A 22,464-nucleotide genomic window follows, 5' to 3' on the forward strand; every position below is an offset into this window, starting at 1 on the left:
TCTTGTTATGAGAGGATATTATGGGGGGGGGGAGTAAGTGGGGGATGGAATGCCCTTGGGAAATATCAACGTAAATTTTTTTTAAAAGAAATATAACCTAGGTCCATTTTTCAATACCAAACCTAAACCGATTTTTTTTTTTTTTTGTGAAAAGTAGTTTACTGTTAAATCTCTTTTCCCTGAAAGGATCTTCCTCTTTGCTATTGGGACAATGGCCTAGCATGCCTCTCTACTTCTATATTCCCTGTTTACTTTTTCCTGGAAGCCTTTTCCCAAGATGACATATTCAAGATACCAAGCAAACAACATGGGGCATGACAATGACAGCACCTGTGTAAGCACACTCTCCAGCACACCTGGATATTACTTGGGAGCTCCTTCTCTTAAACCAATCCTGTTTCATTTTTATTGGGACTTTTTAATGTCTCGCTAAGAAAGGAATGTTTCACTCAAGCATGGAACACTTTAGTTTTTCATTCTCTCAACTCATCTCTGACACCTGTGATGCTCATTAATGACAGAATAGGGACTTATAGTGGCATTTAGTAGGCAATAAGCATTTATGAAGCCCCTATAATGTACCAGGCACTTTACAATTATAATGTCATTGGATCCTCACAACAACCCTGGGAGGTAGGTGTTGTTATTGCACCCGTTTTACAGTTGAGGAAACCAAGGCAAACAGAGGTTAAGTGACTTGCCCAGGGTTTCATACCTGTTAAGTGTCTGTGGCCACATTTGGCCTCAGGTCTTCCTGACTCCAGACCCAACATCTAGCCATTGGGGTCACCTGGCTGCCCATCAATACCTTTGGTGGTTTTCCTTTTATGCTTACCATAAATTTAAAAGACTTTTCCATTTTTGTATCTTTGAAAACATCTTATTTTAGTGTTATTTATAAATTCTGACTTTCTTATCTGAAAATGTGATGCTACCAACAAATCAAGGATTACAGTTACCAGACATACGGCCACTGAACCACAAATGCAACCGTATCTTATTATTCTATAATCTTGTGCAAAATCAAAACCCAGCAGTTAATAATGTGCTTCTGATTTTTGGGGTCTCATAATACTAGGCTGAATTAACAGAAAAAAAATATGGTTCCTGCAGTGATGCTGTATTAAGGGAAGCCAAATATTATATACAGTCCTGGGTTCAAACCCCAGCTCTGCTATTTATAACTGGTTGACTTGGGTAAAGTCCTTTTCTTGTTCTGGGACTCAGTTTTCTCACTAGATGCCCTCCAAGGTCCTTCCTGTTTTAAATCTGTGATCCTATGACCAACATAGAGACGTGGTATCTTACTAAGTCTTGAAATCCATAATGTCTTATGTCTTACTAAGTCTTATGAAATTCATAATAATTATTAACAATAATAATATTCCATATTTTTATTGTTGTTCAAGGTTTATAAAGCACTTTACTCACAAAAACCCTTTGAAGAAGATAATATAGGTATTATTATTCCATTTTATAAATGAGGAAGTTGAGGCTTAAGTGATTTACCCAGGTCATGTATCTAGCTGGGATATGATCTCATTCGAAAATATGCAGAGGTACATGTGCTTGAGTGCGGAGATCCTGTTCTGGCCTTTCTTTGTATCCCTAGCACTTAATATAGTGCCAGACAAACAGAAAGCATTTAATAAAAGCTTGTTAACTGAGTTTGGTAAAAGAAAAAATCCAATTTCTGCTTTATGAGGCTTACAGTAGCTCTACCATAGTGTTGTTTATTGTCTGTTTTTTGGGGTGCAGGGGCAACTAACTAGACCAGCAGATAGAGAGATAGCCCTTGAGACAGGAGAACATGGATTAAATCTGGCCTCAGACACTTGCTAGCTTTGTGACCCTAGCTAAATTACTTAACTCTGTTTGCCTCAGTTTCCCCACCTGTAAAACAAGCTGGAGAAGGAAATGACAAACCACTCTAGTATCTTTGTCAAGAAAATTCCAAATGGGTTCGCAAAGACTCAGGCATGACTGAATTAACTAAAAAACAACGAGAACAAAAAATGAAATACACTAGGCTGGCGACTCTGGGGCAGAGTGGGTGGCAGACACTCTCCAATCCAGTTACTACACACTAAGGGAATCCTCCAAAGAAGAGTTTGTGCTCAACTAGGTGAATGGAGTGTCTCCCCGATTCTTGGGTAGCTAGAAGGTTCATACACAACCAACAGTCTTCTTCATACAAAAAGAATAAGGCCCATTAAATGAAACAAAATCAAATCCCATCAAGCTAGAACACTGATCTCAAGGCAAATTTATAGCAGGGTATTGTGGCTGACTACAGTAACAAATGAACTTTTCTGTTAAGCATTTTAAAATCATTTTGTTTTTTCCCTCAACTCCAATAAAATTTTGCTTCACATTCTAAACTCATTAATGCCGCTAGTTTATCGTGTTTCACTGCTTCTCAGAAACTAATAACACTTGATAATATATCCTAAATTAATTTGTTTAATTTAATTACTAGGATCCAAAACAAACTGATTCAGCCCCAGGGTTATATAATAGAGTTTTATTCCTTTCTTCTATGAAATTCTTCTGCTTTCTGACTTGCACTTAGTTTCTTAGTAAGTTAGAAATAACATAAGTGGTTTCCCAAGCGAGTACTGGAACGACTTGCAAGGTTCTCTTTAAAAGTGTCTGTCACTTACATAGGACTTGGAGCTGAATGAGATATCAGAGATCGTCAGAGCAAGATAATCACAACAGGAAGCTGTATATTTCTAACTAGTCCAACATTATTCACTTAATAAATAACACTTCTGAATGTGAAATCCCTTCATTTTACAGATGGGGAAACTGAGTTCAAGGGGAGTGAGGTGTCTTAACAGAGGCAGAGGATAAACCAGGATGTCCAAGAGCTGCTTCTGGTTCCTTTTGCTCCATTAGTTTACTATTATCTACCAGGTGCTCTTGGGCAACAAATTTGATTGGATTGTACAAATTATTTGACTAGACTCCCTTCTCTTAGGATATATATTGGACCCTCTGGGCAAAGCGCACATCACAAATGGTCAGATCCTTGAGCCTGGAGGATTTACTGCACGTCAAGGACTTGGCCCAGTGGCCCATCTGCTAGCTTTAGATCTTGAATCAGCCTTTCACCTGCACCATGACTACTTGCTCTGTTCTTTGGCTCTTTGTCTTATGTCCACCCTGGGTTCAGCTCTTGTTAGATCCTAGCCCATCTCATCAGATTCATGGCCTGGCCAACCCTGTCTAGCTTCTTCAATCTGTCACCTGTTTTATGACCCAGTTTTGCCACCTGCTGGCCAAATTCAGCTTAGTTGGAATGCCCTCAGGAGAAGACAGAACTAGATTTTAAGTATCCCAAAAATGCTTAGTTAAGGGGCACCCTTTAAACTTGATAAAGACAAGATTAGGATAAAGAAAAGAAGTATCAATTCACATGATGGTTAATCAACTTATTTAAGGCAATGCATCAGGAGGTGGTAGCAATGTACACTAGAATTTTTTTTAAGCATTTGGACAAATTTATAAGTATCAGCATCAACTATAAGAATATGGGATTTATTAGTCACAGAATATTAGAAATCTATTATGTGTCTTCATTTCAAAAATAAAGATGTTGAGGTCCAAAAATGTTACGTCTTGACCAAGGTCACAACCATCTGGTTGTTTTCCTTCCTTTTCAAAGAAGACCAAAATGACAGCACTATGTTGGGATCAAAATACAGTGTGTCCGACTGTGGCAGATCAAACCAATACAAGCTTGGGAGGCTCCACCACAGGTCAGACAAAAATAGTCCATGTGAACATTTGGAGTGCAGATGCGACTCAATTTGCACATCTCATGTTTCTTTTGAGCTACTGCAATTCTGTCTTTGCTCATAGAGTCATGGAATGCAGAACCTTCTCTGATGAGGGCACACCATGCTAGGTGGTCCTGTGCCAGTGTCTCCCATGTCATGCAATCATTTCCTAAGTTCTTCAGAGATACCTTGAGAGTGTCCTTGTATTGCTTTATCTGAACACCATGTGAATGCTTACCTTGTGTGAGTTCTCCATAAAATAATCTTTTAGGTAAGCGTATGTTTGTTATTTGAACAATGTAGTGGCAAATCGAGGTCGAACATTACTTTATCTCTCTCTCTCTCTCTCTCTCTCTCTCCATTCAGCCATCTGTCCCTTTATCCATCCCCATCTCCAATTCAGTCCTTTTTCTACTATACTGGACTGTCCATAAGTCTGATCTCAGGGAGCTGCTACAATGCCATCCCAGTATATTTCTCCCTTTTGAAAAGGATTTTTATTATTTTATTAAGATTAATTTCCCATAGAAAGAATGAATTGGAGCCTACTCACAATATCTATCAATTACAGAATAGGATGCAGCATATTTTTTTTGTCAATCTGTCCAACATCATTAACTTAATAACAGTTTTAGATGGAAAGTATAAATCACAACATAATTAAAAATATTTTTGCCTAGTGGTTTAACAGTGACTAGAATCTTTAGATTAAGTAGAACTCTCTCAAGTTATTTTAAAAAGCTAAAGTTTTATTTCTTCTTCATTTCATTTTACTAACTACCAGGCAAAATCAAAAGAAAACTAGCATTAAATTATGTTTGAATAATATGTGACTTTTATGTGAACACAAATGATAAAATTTAGATAGAATTTAAACAGAGCTAAAAGAAATCTACACAATGAAATGAATGATACTATGGTCATGTAGTGGTATAAATTATATTGCATCATCTCCATATTTTCTTATTTCCTTTCTGTAAGTTTAATTTTTTCATGAAGAATTTAGAAATAGATTACTAAGTTGGTAGATTTAGAATAGAAAGAGAAGTATACTATATTTTTTTAGCACTATACTTGGTTAATAGAATTGTTAGAAAATGTATATAGATGGTAAAAATTTAACAAGAGACCAGAAAAGATAAAGTAAACTTACTGCCTCCCCAACTTTTCCAAGGTGTCCTTGATCTCCTGATTCTCCCTGTGGGTGTAAAACAGCGATTAAATAACTTTATTTTTGTTGCTTTTTCTTTTTTTATTAATTAATTTATTTGTTTTTTGGTTTTCTACAATTACTTCCATAAATCTTAGATTTTCTCCCCCTTCCTCCCTTCTCCTTCCTCCCTCCCCTAGATGGCATGAGATCTTATATGGGTTCTACACATACATTCTTACTAAATATATTTTCACCTTAGTTATGTTGCATGGAAGAATTAAAATGAGTGGGAGAAACCATGAGAAAAACCAAGTCAAACCAAACGAAAACACAAGAGAAATAGTCTGCTTCATTCTGCAATCCAATCCCATAGTTCTTTCTCTGGATGTGGATGGCATTTTGCCTCAAGAGTCTACTGGAAATTTTTTAGGTCCTTGCATTGCTGTGAAGGGCTAAGTCTACCAGAAAAATTTTTCACACACTGTGGTTTTTTCCATGTACAAAGTTCTCCTGGTTCTGCTCCTTTTACTCAACATCAGTTCATATAAATCTTTCCAGGCCTCTCTGAAGTCTTCCTGTTCATCATTTCTTATAGCACAATAGCATTCTAGTACATTCATATACCACAACTTGTTCAACCATTCCCCAATTGATGGGCATCCTCCCAATTTCCAGTTCTTGGCCACCACAAAGAGAGATGCTATAAATATTTTTGGACATGTGGAATCCTTTCCCATTTTTATGATCTCTTTAGGGTTCAATCCTAAAAGTGATATTGCTGGTCAAAACGTATGCACATTTTTGTAGCCCCTTGAGTGTAGTTCCAAATTGCTCTCCAGAATGGTTGAATCAGCTCACAGCTCCACCAACAATGAATTAGTGTTCCAACTCTCCCACATTGTCTCCAATATTTATCATCTTCTTTCTTTGTCATGTTAGCCATTTTGATAGGTGTGATGTGGTACCGCAGAATTTTGATTTGCATCTCTCTAATCAATAGTGATTTAGAGCTTTTTTTCATATGATTATAGATAGCTTTAATTTCTTCCTCTGAAAACTACCTGTTCATATCCTTTGACCATTTATCAATTGGAGAATGACTTGTATTCTTGTACATTTGGCTCAGTTCTCTATATATTTTAGAAATGAGGCCTTTATCACAGACATTAGTTGTAAAAATTCTTTGCCAGTTTTCTGCTTCCCTCCTAATTTTGGTTGCATTGGGTTTGTTTGTGCAAAAACTTTCATTGCTTTTTCAACAGAAACATTTTCTCTTTTTATGTAAGATTTAACCAGAACATTAACAGTATATAGTAAAGCAAGAGAAATTCTAAGATAATTAATTGACACATATTATAGTGCATTGTAATGTATTATAAAGAATTTTGGTCATTGTTATTATCTTTAGAGACTAGTTCCTCAAGTGCCTCAAGTCCTATGCATATCTCAGACTTGACTATTACTCAAAACTACTCAATTGCCCAAATCTTTAGCTTTGAAGTTCCCCTTTTCTCCTATAACTTTCTATCCTTCCAACTATCTCATTCCCTTAGCCTACCAAATTAAAGCCTACCACAAGAGGGTGGCTTTCACTTTGGCTGTCTCTACTTATTCTTTTAGTTCCTTATCCTCACTGGTCTCACTGACATTGCTTGGCATCTAGGGATCATTTTCATCTACCCTTGACACAGTTATCCATCATTCCATCATGCATTTTGCACTCTTGACCTTCTATTCATCCTGTCCCACTCACTTACAATGCTGGATAATTCCCGACCTCATCCTCTCTTCTCCTACTCCTAAGCAGAATAAGGCTGGAGAAAATCTTGAAAGTTTGCTATGGTCTACTATCAGTTCGTATCTAACCTTAACTGAACCCTCACTGCTCCATGTTATTTTTAAAAAGTTCACCTCCTATTGATTTTGAATCATATTTTCCTAACCATCTGTTCCATACATTTTCTTCTCTCCTCAAATTTTAACTGTGCCCCATTGTCATCCTTCACTTTCAGCAAAGTTGAACTTAATTGAGAACTCAACAATTTCTATTTTAGTCTCTGATCCTGAATTCTAGGATGCAGAACCATACTCACCTGCTATTTCATTCTGGAACTTTTCTCAGTATATAGGGCATCTACCCTGGAACATCCATCTGCAGCCTGAACATTTCCCTCTGATAGGGTGACCCCCTTCTCTCATTTGTGAGTTTGTCCTGGGGCCTCCATTTTATTGAGAGTCTCAGGCCCACCATTGGGCAACTAGGTGACACAGTGGATAGAGCTCGAGGCCAAGAATCAGGAAGATTCATCTTCCTGAGTTCAAATCTGGCCTCAGACACTTACTAGTTCTGTGACTCTGGGCAAGTCACTTAACCGTATTTATCTCAGTTTCCTTATCTGTAAAATGATCTGGAGATAGAAATGGTAAGCTATTCCTCTATTTCTGCCAAGAAAATCCAAAAAGGGATCAGGAAGAGTCAGACACAACTGAAAAGCTTAAACAACAAACAACCAGGACCACCATTTTTCATTCACCCCTAAGCTTTGTTTCTGACTTTCAGAGTCCCCCACTCCAAACTCAACTTTTAAGCTTCATTTTGTGTGTTATCTTCCTCCATTAGATGAAGCTAATAGACCTCCTTGAGGGCATCGAATGCCTCCTTTTTGCCTTCTTGCTTAGTTCAAGTGTGATGTGAGTGCCTAATAAAGGCATGGTTCCTTCCATTTGACATAAACTTACTCAATTTCCTTCTTCTGCAATTCTAACCCTTTCTATGTCATCAGGCATCCTTTTCATGCTTCAATCTCTCTCTTTGCCAAGGATGACCTCTCAATTCAATTTAACCTCTATCTGTACTGCTCATTCTATGGTAGATATTGGAGATATAAAGTTGAAAAGTAATATAGTATCTCTTCTCAAGTTCACAATATTCTCAATCTGAACGTTTGATTTCATCTTCAATCCCCTTTCCTCTAAGACCTTCCATTTTTAATCAACCCTTTTCTCTCTTTTGGCACTGCTACCCACTCAAGCTATGGCATTTTCTGTGCCAGTAACTGTCTCCATTGCCTCCCTACTCACTTACTCAGAGTTATCTTGCAATTTCACTTTCATCTCTACAATTTTACTAAAATTGCTTTCTTCAAACTCATTCATGACCTAAAAAGGCAGAAAATACCAGTAAGTAGAGAGGCCAGATATACATGGTATCTGAAGTCTAATCAGGAAGTTAGAAGAGAGAAAAGACAATAAGGAACTGGAAGCAGGATTTCTATATAAGATCTATATAAATGAATTGTCAAGCATCTGCTAAGCACTGATCAGACCGCCTGCTCAAGTGAACAAGTAACTCTTGGGACCTTACTCAGAGGATGACTGAATAGAATGAATGATGGGGGAGTGTGATAAACTGGCCCTTTGTTAGGGTACTTTATTAGGAGATTTGGCCATAAGAGCTAATAGCAAGAGCTATGGAGAAAAGAGAATTATCTAACTGAAAAGTCTGATCAGATAAGGAGAGAAAAAGAAATTGTCCAATGTGTGAGAGAGTGTGCTATATTTAGGTTTATGTCAGAATCAAGTTGGTTTCCCTATTAAAGGTACCAGTGAAAAGACCCTTCAAATTAGCAGGGACATTGCCCTGAACAAGTGAAAGACTGGTCACTAGGTGGATGTCTTGCAACTTGCTTGTGTCTGAATGCGCATATGCTACCACTAAATGTTAAGGAATTCAAAAGGCATATTTTTTTTTCTGAAGAATCTTAGAAAAAAACCGCTCACAGAATGTCTGAGTTTTAAAAAATAACATGGAACAATGAAAGATCATTTGAGGCTAGCTGAATGTTGAGAATACAAAAATTAATATTAGCAAAGAGGGCCAGAAATTTTAAAAATTATAAAAGATAAAAAGTAAATTTAACCTTATGGGGTGACATCTTCCACTGAGGCTATGGAATGTGACTCATGAATGGAATGATTCAAAACTTAACAAAGAAGTAAAAAAGAACCAATTAAGTAAAAAAGGTGACCAGATTGCATGCGATAAAGTCTATGCCATAAACATGTGAAAAGTTCATGCAAGTATAGTAGAGAAAATGCTGGTGAGGGTCAGCTAGAGGAGTAACAGAAATCATATTTTATTGGGTGTAAAACTATCAGGAGTAAAGGAAGGATGAGGAGAGACAAGAGATCACAAAGCCAGGATAGAAGCCTGATATAGTAGTGACAGGAGACTTCAGCTATCTAGACATCTAGATCTTCCTTCCTTCCTTCCTTCCTTCCTTCCTTCCTTCCTTCCTTCCTTCCTTCCTTCCTTCCTTCCTTCCTTCCTTCCTTCCTTCCTTCCTTCCTTCCCTCCCTCCCTCCCTCCCTCCCTCCTTCCTTCCTTCCTTCCTTCCTTCCTTCCTTCCTTCCTTCCTTCCTTCCTTCCTTCCCTTTCTTCCTTCTTTTCTTTCCTTTCTCTCTCTTTCCCTCTCCCTCTCTTCCCCTCTCTCCCCACTAAATGTAGAGAAGTTGACAAATTCTTGACTGGCTTTACCGGTAATCTCATTAGCTGAGGGCTGTTTCAGGCACTGTTCTAAGCACTAGGGATAGAAAGGCAAAAACAAAACAAAAACTCAAATTCCCAAATCCTCCCACTCCTCAAAGAGCTCATATTCCAATGGTGAGAAGATGCAAACTGGTAGAATATACAAATTATATACAATGTAAAGGGGAAGTAATCTCAGAGGGAAAAGACCTCTTGTAGAAAGTGGTCTGTCGATATGTTGAGGAAATGACAAGAGAAGCCATAAACCACATCTAATTCTGAACAATTGGGAGGAAATGATTGTACAAGTAAAAAAAGGAGCCTTGGGAAGTATCAGACATGGTGCAGTAGAAAGAGCAGTGGATCTGGAATCTGAAAGACCTGAGCTCAAACCCTCCTTCAGACACATACTAACTGTGCCACCCTGGACAAGCCATGTGACCACTGGTCACTGCAGTTTCTTCAACTGTGTTATGGGGACAATAATAGCATTTCCTTTCCAGGGTTGCTGTTAGGATCAAATGAAGTATTTTAAAAATGCTTAGTGTCGTATCTGGTACATAACAGACATTATATAAATGGTAGCTATTATTATTATTAGTAACTTTGTGGTAATAATAGTAGTAGTAATTTTAAGTAGCAGCAGCAGTAGCAGTAGTAGTAGCAGTAGTAGTAGTAGTGGTGGTGGTGGTGGTAGTGGTGGTGGTGGTGGTGGTGGCAGTGGTAGTATAGAATTAAGATAAGGCAGGAGTAGCTGTGAACCTATAAAGCTTCCTATGATCCCATCCATAGCTATTTGGAAATTTACCAAGAATACTGGAAATTGCCCAAGATCAGACAGTCAATATGTGCCAGAAATGAGATTTTAATCTAGGTCTTCTTGACTTTGAGTCATGTTCTCAGTTCAATGCACCACGCTACCTTTAATTTGTTGGTAATTTGGGAGATTGGAAATTGGCATGGGTTTAGTGAAGAAAGGACTTAGTTAGAGGGTGAAAGTATGTCTTGAGTAGTTGGGAGACTATAAGAGGATGATAAGCAGGAGAGCATTTCAGTAGTTACATTGAAGAAGCTCATATGTAGTGAAGAAAGACATTTGATTATGGGAGCTCAGGATTTCATGAGTGCATATGGAAGAAAAAGAGACAGGTCAAGTTAAGGACTGTTGGCAGTACTGAGCCCTAACCTAAAAGGAACTGAGTGCAGGATGGATCCTAAGGTCCTGCCCTTGGCACAATTTACATACTAACATTAAAGAACAGCTAGTCTGAATTCAGGAAGATCTAAATCCAGCTCTCTAAGTTGATCTAAGTTGCCTCATTTTCCTCACTTGTAAAATAATTTGGGGAAGGAAATAGCAAACTACTCCAGTATTTTTGACAAGAAAACCCCAATGGGGTCATGGAGAGTTGGACACAACTGAAAAGACTGAACAACAACCATATTGAATAGCAGTGATGAAAGGCTGCTGTTAATCAGATTTGGACTAGTATTATTTATCTGAATTGGAAAGTTTTTGAGCTTTGCCTAGACCAATTTGGGATGTACGTGCTCAGGAAGGAAGCGGGTGACCTAGGGAGCAAGACATATGTGCCTGCATAGAATTTTCATAAAAGCTGGATGTAACTCCTCCATCTTAAGAATTCTGGGTGCATGAGGATTGTAAAGCCATATGAGAGTTTGATGGAGGGAGCACAGATTGCAAAGAATTTATCAAAAGAATTCCATATCCCAACATTTCAAAGGGGAATTTGGCCCAAAGACACATGGGGTATTTCAAAAATTACTTTTGCATAATCCAAAGACAAATGATTCTGAGAAGGAAGAAAAGGTCAGATTGACAAAAAAAGAATGATGTCAATATGCAAGAAACATCACCAGACTTAAATTATATGGAGAGAAAGAAAGGCAGAGACACAGACAGAGAAAGAGAGACAGAGACAGAAAGAGACACAGAGAGGCAGATACAGAGAGAGAAAGAGAGATTCAGAGACAGAGAGACCCAGAGACAGAGATAGAAACACAAAGAGAGAGACACAGAAATAGAGACAGACTTACAGAGACAGAGACTCAGAGAGAGACAGAGATAGAGACAGAGAGAAAGAGTCACAGAGACAGAGAGAGAGCCAGAGAGAGACAGGTACAGGCAAAGAGAAACAGAAATATAGAGACAGAGACATACAGAAAGAAAAAAATATAATGACAATGGATACTAAAGGATGGCATGATGCTAGAAGTATTATATCATGAGTCCTAAAGCTCAGAATGAACTGAGATTAATGATGAATATTAAAATAATGAAAAGACACTGTCCGAATCTGATGTGTTGAAGATTTAAATAACGGAGGAATAAGATACTGTTCAGTGTGGATGAGAGGATATTAGTGGATAACAGAAGTCAGAATTGCCCAATTCATTGCTTCAGTTTTATTTAGAATTACCTTTGGAATGGAAATGATAGAGAAGGGAATTACAACACAAGGTTTCAATTTAAAGAAATAAAATAGACTTAGCAAAAATAGTCAATAGAGAGTTAGTTAATATCCAACTCGAGATAATTATATGTAAAGTACTTGGCAAACTTTAAAAGCATTACATAAGTGTTAGCTATAATAATAATCACTAGCTAGGTAGTAAGGCAGCAACTAGCTGCTTAATTAATTCAAGGCAAATGGCCAAGATGAAGTATATGATAGGTACTGATGGTATTAGCAGATGTGACTGCCAGTGATCTTTGAAAGATCACCATTGTTGGTGATCTTTGAAAATCTGGAAGACAAGCAAAAGTACCACAGGATTAGAAGAAGGAAAATGTGGTTTCTATTTCCATGAACGGGAAAGGAATGAAGTTGGAAATCAAAGGTCAGCACTTTTGATTCTGATGCCTGGCAAAATTCTAAAAATATCAATAAAGAGATAGTTCAAGGAAACCTAGAAAAATAAGTAGTGATCACCAAGAGTCACCACAGCTTCATCAAGAAAAGTTTATGCCTGACTACCTTCATTTACTTTTATTACAGCATTACTAGACTGCTAAATCAGGGGGATGCTGTAGAGAGAAGTTGCACAGAGATGCAAAAGAGGCATATATTTTTGGACATGACCAATCTAGGAATTTGTTTTGCTAAACTATTCATCTATGTACTAAGGATTTTCCTTTCCTTTCTTTTAATTTACTCAATGAGCAGGTAGTGCATGGGGATCATTTAATTTTTAAAAAAGAAAAATAAAACCCTAAAGGATATTTATGTTACGATATGCTTCACTTACAGGGAAAGCACTATAATTAAGAGGGATTGGGAAAGACTTCCTGTAGAAGAGAGGGATTTAAGTTGGGACTTGAAGGAAGCCATAGAGGCCAGGAGGTAGAAATGAGAAGGGAGAGAATTCTAGGCATGGGGAAAAGACAAAAAGTGCCCAGAGCTTAGATATGGAGTGTCTTGTTCATGGAAGAGCAAGGATGTCAGTGTCACTGGATCAAAGAATATATGGAGGATTGTGTAAAATGTAAGAAGACTGGATAGGTGCAAGGGCTAGGTTATGAAGGGCTTTGAATACTAAACAGAGGATTGTGTATTGATCCCTGAGGTGACAGGTAGCCCCTGGGATTTACTGAATAGAGGAACTGAGTGGTAGGTGTTAAGATTCTATCTATGTGTTAGGAAAATCACTTTGATAGAAACAGGATGGACTGAAATGGACTGAGACTTGTGGCAGATAGAACAGTAAGGGTAGAACTACAGGTAATGGATAGAAATGACAAATTTTAGTTTTGATGTAAGAGTAAAAAGTTCCTAACAAACAGAGCTATCCAAAATTGGAGTGACTGCATCTGGAAGTGGTGGGTGAAGGGTGAAGTTTGGACAACCACATATCAGTTATACTGCAGGGAAGATTTTTGTTCAGGTCTAGGTTTACCTCTAAGGTCCTTTCTGAATCTAAAATCCTGTGATTTCCTAAGTAATGTAAAAAGAAGAGAGCTTTAATGAATTGATTGCCAGGTCTGATAATGTACTTTTAAGAGTAATGGAAGAAATACTGTATATATTGTTGACACATCTCTATTTGAGTAAGGCATTTGCCAAAGTCTTTTATACCATTCTTGTTGACAAAATGGTGAGATGTGAACTAGACAATAGTAGTAATTGGTGGATTAAGAATTTTTAGAATTAATTAGGTTGTGGTATAAGGTAGTGGAATGATTCTATACCAGTAAAAATGCAACGTTAATCAAAGCTATTATTTTGACATCAGTTTTCAATTCTCTTAGAGTCATTCTCGACAATTCACTCTCCCCAATCTCCATTATCCAATCAACTACCATGTCTTGTCAGTTCTTCTTCCTAACAACCCTTTTTCTCTGCTCCTCCCTAACCACCCTAGTTCAAGCTATCATCACCACTCATCTGGACAATTGCAATAACTAGTTATTGGTTTCTCTGCTTTAATCTCTCTCCTCTCCATTCCAACTTCTAGATGAATGCTAGAGTAAAATTCTTAAAGCACAGATCTGGCCAGATGAGTTCCTTCCTCAAGAAGCTCATTAGCCACCCATTGCCTCAAGGATCAAATACAAATTCCTTTAAAACCCTTTAGAAGCTGACCCCAAACTTCTTCCCCATATTTCTTTCCTTCAAGCATTCTATGGTCTGACCAAACTAGCTTCCTTGTCCCTCACAAACAACCTTCTGTCTCTGATCCCCAGGCAACCTTTCCTCATTTCTGCCTCTTAGATTTCCATGAATCTGCCCAGCCACTCTGGAAAGTAATTGGAAATGAAGCTCAAAGCATTAATAAAAGATGAATATCTTTTGATCCAGTTATATTACTGCTTTGCCTGTACCCTAAAGAAATCAAAGAAAGAGGAAAAGGACCTCTCTATACGATACTATCAATACCAGCTCTTTTCATGGTAACCTGTGGCAAAACAAATTATGGTATATGGGTGTAATGGAATATTTCCATGCCATAAGAAATGAAGAAATGGACAGTTTTAGAAGAACCTGGGAAGACTATGACCTGCTGCAGAATAAAGTGAGCAGAACTAGGAAAACAGTTTATGTGATATCATATATGGAAAAAAAACTTTGAAGGACTTTAGAATTCTGATCAATGCAATGATAAACCACAAATCCAAAAGAATAAAGATGAAACACAGCATTCATCTCTTGCCAGAGAGGTCATTAACTTAAAATGCCAAAAGAGACATACAGTTTTAGACATGACCAATGTAGGAATTTGTTTTGCTGAACTAGGTAGCTATGCATTAAGGACTTGACTTTCCTTACTTTTAATTTATTCAATGATCAGGTAGTGTTTGAGGACAGATTAATTTTAAAAAAGAAAAATAAAAACCCAGAGGATATTTATGCCATGTCAGTTTCAATATGCTGTTCAGTGGTGTTGCTTTGAATTAAAACTCAGTCACTGAGCTTCATGACTGAAGAGGAAAGACAAAAATCTACTGTGTTATTTTGCTACTAAGAAACAAATGTTTTAATGCACTACCTCATTGAGATAGGATTTTTATTAACATTATTGCTACTGGGAATTGGGAGAATTCATTAACACAAATAATACATTAAGTTCCCAGTATTTAAAGGGAACACTATTTGTATTTTAAAAATTACTACATTGCTAAGACACATGATAAAATAAGTGAAAAGAAAGAAAAATAAAGTTTAGAAAAAGAATCTCTATTTCTCTTCATAGAATGACTCAGGTGTTTCCTCCTAAAATCAGATATTTCTCATTCTTCCAACTCATTGAACCTTCCTCCAGAGTACCTAGTTTTTATTTCCTTTATGTTCTTTATTTTCTTGTAGGTATCCATCCATCCATCCATCCATCCATCCATCCATCCATCCATCCATCCATCCATCCATCCATACACACATACGTATATATGTATTTATGTATTGTTTGCTCCACTTGAATTTAAGTTTTTTGGGGTAGGGACCCTTTGTTTTTTGCCTCTGAATCTCCAAGGTCTGGAACATTGGAGCACTAAGGAAATAAATATGTACTGACTGATTAGGGCAGCTGGATGGCAAAGTGGATAGATCACTAGACTTGGAATCGGGAAGACACCTTCATATGTTCACATCTGGCCTGTGGAATTCTGGGAAAGTCACTTAACACCTTTTTTCCCTCAGTTTCTCATCTGTAAAATGAGCTGGAGAAGGAAACAGCAAGCTACTGCAGTATCTTTGCCAAGAAAACTCAAAAATGAAGTCACAAAGAGTCAGACAAGACTGAAAGGATTCAACAATAATAAAAAAATCGACTGATTAGCTCAACTTTCCCACTTTACAAAAATATTGTTTTCTTGCACATATTTAGATAACTAGTGTATTTCTTGCCTTAGTGTTTATATAATCCTTTGGAAAGCTTATCCATATAATATGCATATGTATGCATATAAAATATATAAATATAAAATATAAGTATATATTTTAAAATATTTTACATATATGTAAATATATTTACACATGCATGCAAACACTCAATTTTCCTTCAACAACTAAAGGATATGTGATTTTGTTATGAGGGTGCTCCTTTTATCAAAGCAAAAGCTATAACTTAGTTATAGTTTGAGACTAACTCAAAAATCAAAATTGTAGTGGTTTAAAAAAAAAATCACTCGTCTATAACCAACTTGGTTAAAGGCCTCTTAGAACTTGGTTAGGCTAATCCTCACACAAGAGACATACAATTTTTTGTCTATTTGTTTATTGCCAGGCCCCTTTTCATAGTTTTTCCTGTTTGGTAAGACCCAGCAGAACTTCATAGCCTTAAAGAACCCAGCAGCATCTGCTGGGGATGGAAGCTCAATTCCATGTGGACAGTCTCGGGCGGGTAAAGGTGGGAACTTCTAAATCTTAGAGTTCTCAGGAGGCCCCCCAGGAAAACGACTGGGAATCGAGGTGAACCGAGCTATCTCGTGTATTTCCGCCTCTTCCCGTGAGAGACGTGATGGGAGAGAGCTCTCCCCGCCCTCGAGATTGTCCCGGATCTGGGCACACTATTGTTATCTAACAGCATGGTATTCAGATGCAAACTATACGGCTGGAGAGCTTAAGTAGGATCAGGAAAGCCTGAAAGCTCTCTTGGGTGGAGGGGCCACGTGTGAGGACACAAGGCTCCGCTTTTCCTCTTTCTTCTCTCCCCTCCCCCTCTCTCCCCACTTATACTTCTACTTCCAATCTCTTATTGTAAGATCTTTGCCTCCTTGGGAGATTCTTCGCTCCCTCCTAAGGAAGAATTCCCCTGCACTTGTAACTAGACCCTGAAATAAAGCTCAACCCTTGTTCGACTCTGGAACGTCCTTTCTCTCATACGAGCATCCGGTTTGGCCAGCCGAAGACCTCCGATAGAGGTAAGGGAAGACTCGGGTAGCCCTCAGGCCTCTAGGCCTGGCAAGCATCTCTATACCAAAGCCAGATATTGGAGTACTACTGTAGTGGAGGGTTTATAATCATACTTCAATGGCACTGTGATCTATTATAGGTACTCCCTCCAATGGTTCAGATAGAAAGATAATAATACCTCATTCTACGTAAATTTTGTCCAAGTCTTATCATGTCTTTCATGAAGGATCCTGCCAATGTGCTAGAGGCCTTGAGCTGTCCTTTTCTTTTTCCTCACTTTCATTAAATGGCCATCCCATATCTTTTCTGATTATATATTTCCTGGATTTGTTATTTCTTGCATGCATGCCACTGTTGATAATGCTCTAGTTTATGTGTTTATACTATGTGTATGACATCTTTGGATCATCTGAAATTTTGTTTGGAGATCATGGTGCTCCATGATTGTAGCATTTTGGGGTAATATTTGTATTCTTAAGAAGACAGATTTGAAAGGTTTATTTATAAATAAAATAACACATATTATATGATGTGTCATTTGGGTTTAACATTTTGGTGAAATTCTAAATCAGGTAGATATAAAATACTCAAATACTCTGCTTGCCCAGACGATGTGATTCTTGCGATGTTATCCTTTTAAAAGTTCTCCATAGGGAGTCTTCAAGATGCTTGAATATTTTCTTGCTTTTTTCAGACATTGGAAAAATATTATTTTCACTGTTCACCTATCATCCAGTATTCTGCCTCATGATCAAGCCATGTTCTCATCTTATATGATCTCCTGACACTGTCTTTTCTTCTCGTTCTTCTTTCATGTCCCTCATTGTTCATACGATGCATTTCCTCATTACCTAACATGTATTTCTCTATGGCCCTTTGTGTGCTGTTCATTTTTAGTTCTTTAGAGGCAATGGCATTTGATATCTCACTGCCATGTAGCTATACTGCTAAATTGTTATTGAAAAGATGGGCCTTGGCTTTCATGGAAAGCCTAGGAATAGTAAAAGAGCTTTTTAATTTATAAAAAGTAGTCTAGCCTGCTCTCCTCACCTTGTTCAACTCTAAACTGAAATTAGAGTCAACCTGGACCATCTACTATTGGACAAACTCTGTTGGATTTCCATCCAAATGTTTCATTATTTGTCCAATATCTGTATATGGATATGACAGCAGGCAAATAGGTCAGTAATCATTATTTTCTCATTCACTTTTGTCATGATTAAGGTACAAGATTCTTTCACATCTTTAGCATTTTCCTTTCCATCGGTCCCGAAATCTCTGCGCAACTCTTTCTCCTGTATCATGGATCTCCTCTATGGCTCCTTCTCTAAAATCCAGTTGTTTTTTCTGCATTCCTTCTCTTGGCTATCATTTTTACTTCTTTCAGAGGCCCATCCATACTTGTGTTGGAGAAAGCGTTTTGTTAATTTTTTTTGGTTGCAGATATGGCAGATCTAGTGTATTTCTTTTACTAGTAAATTGTCTATTGTGTGTTAATTTTAATCATAAAAATGGTGAATTCAGGAAGAAACCAGTATTTTTCTGATTTGTTTAATTATCCTAACTTGCTAGAAAAGACAGTATATTTGATAGAAAGAAAAACTTTGATTAGTAGAACTGTTGTTTATTCCCTTAAAAATGTCAACAGGAGGTGAAATTGGTTAATGATAAAATGGAAATGATCCTACAAAATGAGCCAAAATACCAAAGATTGCCAAAATTATATGTTGGCATTATTGCCATGAGAAAAATGGACTAAGTAGATGTTATATGAATGATATTAGAACCAATTGAGTAAATTGGATCCTACTGAGAATCTGTATGTTCTTTAGGCAAACACAACATGGCATTTCCTACATGTAAGTGGGCAGTTAGATGGCACAGTGGATAGAGCTCTGGGCATGGAGTAAGAAAGACCTGAGTTCAAATCTGACCTCAGACTCTTACTAGATGCGTGACCCTGGGCAAATCATTTGACATTCTTTGTGCCTTAGTTCTTCATCTGTAAAATTAATTGGAGAAGGAAATGGCAAATCGTTTCAATATCTTTGCCAGGAAACCCCAAATGGGGTCATGAAGAGTTAGACATACTGAAACAACTGGCCAACCACCACAAGTGGACCAGAATCCCAAAAGTTGAGATTTGGAACAAATCTCAGCAGTCATAAGGAATAAATACCATTAATGTATGTGACAATGAACTAATGCAGCAGTGTGAATTACATAGGGCTCAGCAGGGAATGACTTCATAAGAGATCTATTTATTCTACTTTCATTAAACAAACATTTATTAAGATCCTACTTTTGTGCCAGTAACTATGCTAGGTGCTGTAGATAAAAATATAAACACCCACAGTCCCGGCCGTCAATAACAGATTTTTTTTTTTTTGCCTGTATTTAAACAATGGCACTGTATACAAGTAAAGAGAATTCTCTACTATCCCATATAATGGAAAATGCTTGTTTGAATAAAGAGCCTCAATTAATGTTGGGAGATTCCTTTTGAATATTTAACTTTTTTAATACAGCAGGATGTCAATACATTTGATTAGGGCTTCTAGGGAATTTAGACAAAGTGAAGGTTGTTTATTCAACTCCATGTTCATGAACTCTGAAATTCCCTTCACTTATCATAATCTGTTGCCATTCCACTTATCCCTGAGTCTTGCCATCCTAGAGTTTGTTCTCAGTCCTGTGACATCCAATCCCTCAGTCCCTCAGGTCTCTCCCAGATAATTTTCCTGGAACAAGTTACTCTCTCCTCCTTTCCCCATATTGACTCCTTTGCAAACCAGTTCAACTCTATGCTGATCATTTAAGTCCTTTACCTTATTGTCCTATTGAAGACCTTGCCCTACCAAACCTCAGCCTTGTATTACTCCTACCATTAACTGCCTTTTCTCTTACTCGTGTGCTGCTAAACAAAACCAGAGAAAATTGCCAAACCAGGCTGACTGGGGCTGCTACAGATTTATGTTAAATAATCTCAACTGGGCACTCAAGGCAGCAAGAAAATCCTTTTGTATTTCCTAATCAGCTCACAATCCCATTGACCACAGCAACATTTCCAGATCTTTTCTCCCCCCTCAAACATTCCATGTCTCCTCTTTCCCCTAACATTTCACTTAAGAACCTTGCCACAGGTTTCACACACACCCCTCTTGCCAAGATGGGGCCATTTGCTGAGAGCTCCCTCTTCTGTCCTCCTCTTTATCTTTTATCACTCAGACGCCTTCCTGTACTATCTCTTCCTTCACCTCTGTCTCATATTAAGAAATGACTCTCCTTGCTAAGGTAAACCCCTATACGTGCACAAGTGACCCAATTTCTTCCCATTTTTTCTAGTAAACTGCCATTTCTATCATCCCTACTCTCTAACTTATTTTCAGTCTCTCCTGATCATTGGTTGCTTTCTTCCTACCTATACACATGCTCATGTCACCCCTCCCCCATTCTCAAACAAAAAACACTCAAAGCTCAATCACTTGATCTGCCTATCCCTGCTATCATCCCATGTCTCCTCTTTTTCACGGTTAAACTCCTTGGGAAGACCAACAAGAAGTGTCTCCACTTCTTTTCTTCTAACTTTCTACTTAGCTCTTTGTAGACTGGCTTCTGATCTCATCATTTGACTGAAACTACTCTCTCAGAAGTGACCACATATCCCTTTATTGCCTTATCTCATGGCTTTTTCTCAATCCTCATGCTTCTTATGCTCAGCCCTTGACATGATCAATCAGATGTCTCTTTGATGCTGTCTTCTTTCTAAGTCTTGGTGACCCTGCCCTTTCGTTTCTTTTCATGCATACCCGACTCTTCACCTTTCTTCAGAAAGCCTTTTCCAGCTCTATTTAATCTTAATGCTTTCCTTCTGAGATGATTTTCAATGTGCCCTCTATATATCTTGTTTTTATATAGGTGTGTACATGTTTTCTCCTCTATCGTATTGTGAAGTTCTTCAGAGTAAGGACTGCTTTTTGCTTTCCTTTGTATCCTCAACACTTAGTACAGTGCCTGACACAGAGTAAGCATTTAGTGTGTGTTGACTGGACTTGACTAGGACTTTCTACCTGGAAGGTGGCAGGCTTTAGAGCTGACGTCCTAAGGGAGAACTAGGAAAGGTTCTGCGAATTCTAGGGCAAGGGTACTTTCTCTTTTTTGAAAAATAAAACACAGAATATTTGTAGCTACCTTTGAAGGTAGTGGGGAATGGTCTTCTTTGAGAACAGAGGACAAACACAACAAAAAACCACAACAATGGTAATAGAGACTATAGGATCCTTGAAAGTCCACTTTGAATGGGACCAGAGAGGAGCCAGACTCAGAGGAACTCAGCTCCTAGTAGCATGCATGGGAAATTTCCAGAGTTAGATAAGGGGAGGTCATGTGTGTCTGGGAGAGTAGAAGTATAAAAGAGTATGGGCACACCTGGCTCAAAACCCTAGGTTAGTCATTGTGTATCTCTTTTCCTTCATGGAAGCCTGATGCCTTTCCTTTTGCGAATGTGGAGAAAATTTTTGTTTCTTTGTTTTAAATGTTTACTTTGTCATTAGGTATTAACACTATGAGGGAGAGTGACAACACAGGAATTATAGACTTCCCTAGATAATTTGATCTAGAGGAGCTACAAGCAAATAGGACAAGGTAATAAAGATCTCACTTTGAAAAAGTATGTGAAGCAGGAAGACTTTGCCATAACTTGCAAAGATGTTTATATTTTTGCTACAGCTAAACTCACACTATACAGATGATTACAGATTTCTTCTTTCCATACTTGCTGCAAGTGATATTTCCAGCCACTGAATCTGCTAGGTCATAGCTTCCCTGAGGAGTTTCTGCTACAAACCTCTGGTGGAATTCTTTTTTATTTCCTGTGTTCTAATGTTTCCTCACCTTTCTTTTAACCTCTTTCACCTTTTCCTCTTACCTTGTATTGCCGATTTTTATTTAACTTTGTCTTATTAATTTCCTTCTTCTAGTTCTTAAATCTTTCTCCATCTTGAGCCCTTTTCTTACTGTTCTTCTTTTTTGTGGAGTTCTTGCCCTTTTGCTTTAATTCCTCTTTCTTTTCAAGTTCTTGATATCCTCTCCTTCAGCTCAACCCTTCTCCTCTTCCCTTGATTTATTTTCAAATCCTCTCAAATCCTATCTCATAAAAAATATAATCTCTTGTCTTCATCAACACCCTTCACAATGGTTTCTCCTTTCTTCTTATAACACTGATAACATTTATACAGAGCTTTATAGTTTGGAAAAACACTTTCACAAATATGATCCTATTTAATCCTCATAACAACCTTAAGAGGAAGGTGCTATTATACATATTTTATAGCAAATTGAGTCTGAGAGAAGTTAAGTGACTTTTGCAGGGTCACAGAGTTAGTTTTTAAAACCAAATGTGAACTCAGATCTTCCTTTCTCCAGGTCCAGTGCTCTATCCATTGCACCATCTAGCTGCCCCTAGTACTTCTACTCTTTTCACAAAACTTTTTCCCATTGAAGCATGCAGTAGAAAGGACAAACTTTCAACTCTGTCCTCAGAAGGCTAATAAATGTTACATTCTGTTTTATGGAATCGTACTTTATATGATCTTATCTAACATTAAAGGGACCAAAAGGAATTTAATA

The 22,464-nt window shown here is 37.7% G+C and overlaps 1 protein-coding gene across 2 annotated transcripts in view; it reads right to left on the minus strand.

The window, feature by feature from the left end:
• The window catches only part of COL24A1 (collagen type XXIV alpha 1 chain), a 376,860-nt gene that overhangs the window by 153,493 nt on the left and 200,903 nt on the right, over positions 1–22,464 (minus strand). For both annotated transcript variants that reach the window (XM_072648923.1, XM_072648922.1), the window contains exon 25: positions 4,939–4,983. In XM_072648923.1, coding sequence (XP_072505024.1) covers positions 4,939–4,983 — 45 coding nt within the window. The remainder of the gene's footprint in view (positions 1–4,938; positions 4,984–22,464) is intronic.

Source organism: Notamacropus eugenii, chromosome 2 (genome assembly GCF_028372415.1).
Source record: "Notamacropus eugenii isolate mMacEug1 chromosome 2, mMacEug1.pri_v2, whole genome shotgun sequence".
Taxonomy (NCBI): Eukaryota; Metazoa; Chordata; class Mammalia; order Diprotodontia; family Macropodidae; genus Notamacropus; species Notamacropus eugenii.